This window comes from Physeter macrocephalus, chromosome 1 (genome assembly GCF_002837175.3).
Source record: "Physeter macrocephalus isolate SW-GA chromosome 1, ASM283717v5, whole genome shotgun sequence".
NCBI classification, from domain to species: domain Eukaryota; kingdom Metazoa; phylum Chordata; class Mammalia; order Artiodactyla; family Physeteridae; genus Physeter; species Physeter macrocephalus.
The window spans coordinates 115094664-115103328 of NC_041214.2; the positions used below are offsets into that span (position 1 = coordinate 115094664).

General features: G+C 38.7%; 1 protein-coding gene across 1 annotated transcript in view; it reads right to left on the reverse strand.

Moving 5' to 3' along the window:
* Positions 1–7446, reverse strand: part of ARL6 (ARF like GTPase 6) — a 60779-nt gene extending 53333 nt beyond the window's left edge. The window contains exons 1-2 of the mRNA XM_024120455.3: positions 7032–7446; positions 1423–1572 (exon numbers count right to left, since the gene is read on the reverse strand). Coding sequence (XP_023976223.1) covers positions 1423–1545 — 123 coding nt within the window. The 5' untranslated portion in view covers positions 1546–1572; positions 7032–7446. The remainder of the gene's footprint in view (positions 1–1422; positions 1573–7031) is intronic.
* Between the last annotated feature and the right edge of the window lie 1219 nt (positions 7447–8665).

Genomic DNA, 8665 nt, shown 5'->3' on the forward strand with positions numbered 1-8665 from the left:
TGGCACAAAAACAGAAATATAGATCAATGGTACAGGATAGAAAGCCCAGAGATAAACCCACGCACCTATGGTCACCTAAACTATGACAAAGGAGGCAAGAACATGCAATGAAGAAAAGACAGCCTCTTTAATAAGTGGTGCTGGGAAAACTGGACAGGTAGATGTAAAAGAATGAAATTAGAACATTCCCTAACACCATACACAAAAATAAACTCCAAATGGATTAAAGACCTAAATGTAAGACCAGACACTATAAAACTCTCAGAGGAAAACATAGGAAACCCACTCTTTGACAGAAACCACAGCAGGATCTTTTTTGACCCACCTCCTAGAGTAATGAAAATAAAAACAAAAATAAACAAATGGGACCTAATTAAACTTAAAAGCTTTTGCACAGCAAAGGAAATCATAAACAAGACGGAAAGACAACCCTCAGAATGGGAGAAATATTTGCAAAGGAAACACTGACAAAGGATTAATCTCCAAAATAAAAAAAAAAAAAAAACTACAATGAGGTATCACCTCACACCAGTTAGAATGGCCATCATCAAAAAATCTACAAACAATAAATGCTGGAGATGGTGTGGAGAAAAGGGAACCCTCTTGCACTGTGGGTGGGAATGCTAATTGATACAGCCACTATGGAGAACAGTATGGAGGTTCCTTAAAAAACTGAAAATAGAAACTACCATATGACCCAGCAATCCCACTACTGGGCATATACCCAGAGAAAACCATAATTCAAAAGGACACATGCACCCCAATGTTCACTGCAGCACTATTTACAAGAGCCAGGACATGGAAACAATCGGTGTCCAATGACAGGTGAATGGATAAAGAAGATGTGGTACATATATTGAATGGAATATTACTCAGCCATAAAAAGGAACAAAATTGGGTTCTTTGTGACATGTGGAAGGACCAAGAGTCTGTCATACAGAGTGAAGTAAGCCAGAAAGAGAAAAACAAATACTGTGTATTAACGCATATATGTGGAATCTCGAAAAATGGTATAAATGAACCTATTTGTAGGGCAGGAATAGAGATGCAGACGTAGAGAACGGACATGTGGATACAGGGGGAAAGGGAGGGTGGGGTGACTTGGGAGATTAGGTTTGACATAAATACACTACCACATGTAAAATAGATAGCTAGTGGGAACCTGCTGTATAGCACAGGGAGCTCAGCTTGGTGCTCTGTGATGACCTAGATGGTGGGAGAAGCAGGAGAGGGAGGTTCAAGAGGGAGGGATATAGGTATACATATAGCTGATTCACTTCACTGTACAGCAGAAACTAACACAACATTGTAAAGCAATTTTACTCCAATAAAAAAAAAGGATTATAAAATATAAATAAATAAAAATAAAAACAGTCCTTTATAAAAAAGAAAATACACAAAGTATCTAATAAATATACTTACGTTTGAAGGTTTAAGTTTATTAATGATTGTTGTTTTGCCACTATTATCCAGCCCAAGGCACAAAACGTGAACCTCCTTCTTCCTCAGGCCAAGCAAGCCTGAAAGTCTGTCTAGCAATCCCATAATGTGAGTCAAGTATTTACAAACCAGCTGCAAGTCAGGAAAAAAAAAAAAAAAAGATATCTTACCCACAGGCACCTTAAGAATAGAAAATATAGCATATGTATCCCAAATTTCAGAATTTAAAGACACAGTGATATTGTGAAAACCATGTCAGTGTAGCTTTGCATTTAGTAAACAGAGTTTAAGCTGATTACCAGAAAGGAGTCTTAACTGAAATGCAGACTGGCAGATAATAACCCCTGGCAACACAGAATAATGCCCTTGAAATAACTGTACATTTCTCATCGTAACATATAATACTTAAGAAGAAAATGTGGTTAAACTCAGAATCATGTGGCGTCTTCCATTTGTGATACTTGAGAATATTTGCAGCCTTTTCTGGAAATCTGGAACAATGTATGGGCAATGGCATTCATGTGAAGCCTGATGCTGAAGGCTTAGAAAGTAGAAGGCAGACCAGAATAACAGAGAAAAACTGAGATTTTGGCTACATCATTTGAGCCACTGGTCAAATCTTTTTCTAAAGCCAGCCGCATAGTAGTTTGCAATAATACAAAGTAATAAACATTAAATTCACCATTTTTGTTTCTTTGCTTGATTATATCCAGTTTAGGTTATGTCTTCTATCAACAGAAACAAAAAATCCTAACTGATATATTTATCTTAATTTTTCCTTAGTCCTTATGTATATCGTTGTAAGTCACCACAAATCCATTTGGGAAGAAGGTTATGTATAAAACACACACACAATTTGAACCTTAATAAATACCTGTTTCTTTGAAACTATAACTTACTTGAACTATTCTGTTAAGTATCATTTTAAAAGAATTTTAACTAGTGTACTAGTAAAGAATATGAATGTAAATACCAATCTTACATTTTCATCTCATTTTCTGAAATACCATAAAAGTTTCTTTGTTAACTTGTCCCTGAAGTGTTCATTTGTTTATCAATTCTTTCTTTGGAAAAAAAAAATCCTTCCAATGCAAACTTTCAGAAAAACTCCATCAGTCATCCAAACATAAGCATTTTGAAGTCAAATAAAACTGCTGATGATGTGTTGCTGGCTATGTGATAACTTTATGGCTATTCATACAGTACCTTCTAAGGTACTGTTAGATTTAGACTTCAGGTCTCCAAATGAAACTTTCCAAAGGTTCTTCCTTTGGGTCCATCACCACCCCCACCTCCCAAAACATTATTATGTGGTGGGAGAATAGAGATACCACTTTTGCCAGCCCTCAACTGCTGCAGGGACTGCTACAGCAGTAACTACGATACATCTGTATTCCAAACATTTCCTATTACTCTCCAAACCACCATTTTCAAAGTTCTCTTAAAAAACAAAACAAAACAAAACCCTCTAAATATCAGGTTCATTTAATTGATTTAGTCTCATCTCCATCTAAGGTTCCAGAAGCTTGTCATCTTACAGCTCCTTCAGTATTTTTTATTCCACACCAAAAAGGCAAGACCATACCTTGAAGGATGTGAGGATGCAGCAACTTAAAAAATAAGAAGCTTCCAAGACAACTGCATCTGAAAGGTGGCTGCATCATTAGTTTTGCTTAGGCCACTTCAGAGATCATTATGTACAGAAATTTCAAAACTGAATTCCAATGATGTGCAGAAAAGAGAAGGTGAAGCCCCCCACCCAAACATGGGGACACAGTTGTCTTACCCAAGGGATGGGTTTGACTTCAGGTACTCCATTTGTGCCGCTTGAATCGACTTCTCTCCTTGTGTTGGGAGATTCAAATCTCACTCAACCCATTCCTTTAAATCTCAGCTTAGGGATAGGCATTTGTAGAATCTACTTTAAGTTAGCCTTCTAACTTAAATATCATGTTAGATATCATGAAACAATTCTAGATATCATGAAACAATTCACACAGACCATTTTAATTCAAAGTAAATTTGCTATTACTCACTTTGTTATTAATTGTACTAAGCCTATTGATATAGGTTTGTATCTTGTTTTCCAATTCCCATACGATTTTGAATAGATTTTAAAAAATATGACCACTTCTCATATCATCCCCCTCTGGGCATCTACGATAAAGCATTGATTGTCAAAAGCTTGATACTTGAATATTCGTTTTTTCATAGAACATCGGATTGTGATTTTCTGTCCCCTTTTCATGAATTATCAAACACCTGATGCTTGTTATTGAAATACTGTGGGATATGCAATTTAAAAGAGAAGTCAGCTGTTCTAAAAGATATAATTACATTTATTGAAGTTGCTTTTTAAACAACTATCATATAGCCTTATATATGCTTCTATTTCTTAGTAATTATACATCTTTATAAATTTACTTTCTGCATGCATGAAATAAGGAAATAGAAGATAATTTAAGTCACTCGACATTCATTAACCGTGTGCTAAGTGCACAGGAGATACAGTGAAAGTTTTCTGTAGCAACCTACTCCTATAGCCGTGATTCTCGACCCTGGCTGCACACTGGAATCAGCTAATTGGATTAGTATTTCTGAAGACGGAATCAGGGCATCTGTATGGTAAAAAGCTACACAGTGTTTCTGATGTACAGTCACTATTAAAAAAGCTACACAGTGTTTCTGATGTACAGTCACTATTGAGAACTTCAGGATTTTAGAATAAAGTCTAAACTTCCATGCATAGCTTTTAAAGTTGTTCACCGCATAGTAGTTTGCAATAATACAAAGTAATAAACATTAAATTCACCATTTTTGTTTCTTTGCTTGATTATATCCAGTTTAGGTTATGTCTTCTATCAACAGAAACAAAAAATCCTAACTGATATATTTATCTTAATTTTTCCTTAGTCCTTATGTATATCGTTGTAAGTCACCACAAATCCATTTGGGAAGAAGGTTATGTATAAAACACACACACAATTTGAACCTTAATAAATACCTGTTTCTTTGAAACTATAACTTACTTGAACTATTCTGTTAAGTATCATTTTAAAAGAATTTTAACTAGTGTACTAGTAAAGAATATGAATGTAAATACCAATCTTACATTTTCATCTCATTTTCTGAAATACCATAAAAGTTTCTTTGTTAACTTGTCCCTGAAGTGTTCATTTGTTTATCAATTCTTTCTTTGGAAAAAAAAAATCCTTCCAATGCAAACTTTCAGAAAAACTCCATCAGTCATCCAAACATAAGCATTTTGAAGTCAAATAAAACTGCTGATGATGTGTTGCTGGCTATGTGATAACTTTATGGCTATTCATACAGTACCTTCTAAGGTACTGTTAGATTTAGACTTCAGGTCTCCAAATGAAACTTTCCAAAGGTTCTTCCTTTGGGTCCATCACCACCCCCACCTCCCAAAACATTATTATGTGGTGGGAGAATAGAGATACCACTTTTGCCAGCCCTCAACTGCTGCAGGGACTGCTACAGCAGTAACTACGATACATCTGTATTCCAAACATTTCCTATTACTCTCCAAACCACCATTTTCAAAGTTCTCTTAAAAAACAAAACAAAACAAAACCCTCTAAATATCAGGTTCATTTAATTGATTTAGTCTCATCTCCATCTAAGGTTCCAGAAGCTTGTCATCTTACAGCTCCTTCAGTATTTTTTATTCCACACCAAAAAGGCAAGACCATACCTTGAAGGATGTGAGGATGCAGCAACTTAAAAAATAAGAAGCTTCCAAGACAACTGCATCTGAAAGGTGGCTGCATCATTAGTTTTGCTTAGGCCACTTCAGAGATCATTATGTACAGAAATTTCAAAACTGAATTCCAATGATGTGGAGAAAAGAGAAGGTGAAGCCCCCCACCCAAACATGGGGACACAGTTGTCTTACCCAAGGGATGGGTTTGACTTCAGGTACTCCATTTGTGCCGCTTGAATCGACTTCTCTCCTTGTGTTGGGAGATTCAAATCTCACTCAACCCATTCCTTTAAATCTCAGCTTAGGGATAGGCATTTGTAGAATCTACTTTAAGTTAGCCTTCTAACTTAAATATCATGTTAGATATCATGAAACAATTCTAGATATCATGAAACAATTCACACAGACCATTTTAATTCAAAGTAAATTTGCTATTACTCACTTTGTTATTAATTGTACTAAGCCTATTGATATAGGTTTGTATCTTGTTTTCCAATTCCCATACGATTTTGAATAGATTTTAAAAAATATGACCACTTCTCATATCATCCCCCTCTGGGCATCTACGATAAAGCATTGATTGTCAAAAGCTTGATACTTGAATATTCGTTTTTTCATAGAACATCGGATTGTGATTTTCTGTCCCCTTTTCATGAATTATCAAAGACCTGATGCTTGTTATTGAAATACTGTGGGATATGCAATTTAAAAGAGAAGTCAGCTGTTCTAAAACATATAATTACATTTATTGAAGTTGCTTTTTAAACAACTATCATATAGCCTTATATATGCTTCTATTTCTTAGTAATTATACATCTTTATAAATTTACTTTTTGCATGCATGAAATAAGGAAATAGAAGATAATTTAAGTCACTCGACATTCATTAACCGTGTGCTAAGTGCACAGGAGATACAGTGAAAGTTTTCTGTAGCAACCTACTCCTATAGCCGTGATTCTCGACCCTGGCTGCACACTGGAATCAGCTAATTGGATTAGTATTTCTGAAGACGGAATCAGGGCATCTGTATGTTAAAAAGCTACACAGTGTTTCTGATGTACAGTCACTATTGAGAACTTCAGGATTTTAGAATAAAGTCTAAACTTCCATGCATAGCTTTTAAAGTTGTTCACAATCTGGCTCCCATCTACCTTTCCAGTTTCTTATTTTACTCTTTTACTCTCTCTGCAAACCAGCCAATCAAATTCTCTTGGCTGTTATCTGAGGAAAGGCTTTCTTTTCTTTTCTTTCTTTCTTTTTTTTGGCCCCTCCAGGCGTCACGAGGGACTCTTAGATCCCCAACAAGGGATTGAACCGGGCCCCCTGCAGTGGAAGCGAGGAGTCTTAACCATTGGATCACCAGGGAAGTCCCAGAATCTGCTTTCTAAAGTTTTTTTTTTTTAACTTGTTGCCAGAAAAGTCCTGAAGAATTAGGATGTTACCCATAGTTACGAGCTTGGAAGGTAGGCTACACAGAGAGAGAGTGGTCGTGCAAAGAAAACACCATGAATGGTACTTTGTAACTTTAAAAATGTTTCTAGAGTGAATTATAGCACACTCGCACTACCCCCAATACATATTTTTATTCAGCTTTCAGTTTTTGATGATGAAATTTCAATTATACTTCCCACACAGCAAACAAAGAGGCCCAAATCGGGCAGTGTTAAAACCATCCAATCAAACAAAAATTCACCCAAAGCAGTTCCATGAGTTTTCTGGGGTCCATAGCCCACTTCTTCTTTTCTAGTTCTCGCACATTAGAAACAACCACACGGAGTGAAAAACATGAGGAAGAGCAATTCTAAAATTGGCGGCGGAGGGGACTGGGGGGTGGCGCTGGATACAAAAACTGGGGTTGGGGAGATACCTGGTCTTTGAGGTTAGTCCTGCGGGCCCGGGAGCTGCTGAAGAACAGGAATGGACGCACTCGCTCGTATCCGTCTCTGCAATGGGGATATGGTGCGGGCGTCCCTCAGCCTTCCTCTCTAGGCCTCCATAGGAAGGATCCCTGGGCTTGAGCAAAGCAGCCTCCGCAAGTTGGGTGAAGGGGTAGCCTCTGGCTCAGCCCAAGCATCAGTGGCGGGTCAGGCGCCTTGGTGCTTGGCGTTCCCCGGGCAACAGGAGGTTCTTCCGGTGCGGAGCCACGCCTCCTCAGAGGTCTCAGCGCGTCAGCAGCCGTGCTCCTGTTAAGGGGTTGAAGAGCTCCCCCAAATGCCAGAGGCACAGCGAGGAGTATTGAAGAAGTGTAAGCGAGGTTGAAGGGGTGGACTGCTGCCTCCCAGGAGGAGCCGCGCTGTCCCCGGTGGAGCATAATGGGAGTTGTGGGCTCGCGCACAGCCTGCTGGGAAGTGTTCGGCGTCCGCGTTGGCTTCGGGCGTTTCTCGCCGCGCGGTCTCTCCGCCCTCTCGGGAAAGTCAGCTCAGAGGGAGCGGCGCACCTTGCGGCGCCCAGAGCGCTGAGGAGTCTGCGTCGACGTTGAGCATGGGCGCAGTGTGGTGGCAACAACTGCGGGACCCGACTGTGAGGTCTAGGGCGAGAAGTTCGCCGGAATTGCCTGGTTGCCCATCGCATCCACCCTTTAACAGGCTGTTAGGCCTCAGACCCCGGAGTCCTGGAGAAGCAAAACCGCTCATGCGGGCAGGGAGAGGAGATAAACTCACAGGCTTTATTCGACAAAGGAAGTCTGCCTGAACCTGGTTTCTGAGCTGTCTGATCTCCTGAAGAGATTTCCACGAGGCATAATCCCCTGCGATTAGAGTACAGTCCCCAGAATCAAATCGGCAGGTGGTCAGGAATCAGTAGTCCCAATGCTTAAAGTTAGCCACCCTCTTAAATTGCTCTGGGGTGATACAGTAATAGTAAATGATTTATCTCCTTTGTTAGCTAGGAGTATGAGACTCTTTACCCCCTCCAGCTACCTAGTGTTCTATTTACTACCGTACCTGTTATTTGGCCTATCAATTTCGGCCTATTAAGTGGATTAGCAGGGTGAAAAAAGAGACTAGAAGGAATTATATAAAAGTAATAATGGGGGAAAGGTTGTATTTGCATGATCATGGGATGCATTTTATTTTATTTTCCAAATTTTCAAATGCGGTTCTGTTATTTTTACAATGGAAAAAAAATGTTCTGGGCTGGTGACTCTTGTTGAAAGATGAAAACTAACAAAACGCAAAAACAAAACCCCATAGTTGTGTATCCAAAAGAACTTACTTACCAATGTCCTTGAAGAAATGGAGTACAGAAATATATTCCGCCTTGTTGTGTAGCCTTAGGCCAGTTAACGCTGCTCTATTGTTCAGCTTCCTCACCTTCAAAAATACACTAAATATCTCATCTGGTGGTTATGAGGAATAAGTAGGTAACAGAGGTATGTATGTTTGGCACATAGTAGGTGTTCAATAAACAATTTCCTATCTTCCTTTGTCCTGCAATTTTTATTATATGGGTAAGATTTTTAAATGTGGTCATTTAACTTCTGACACTGAATGAATTTACAGT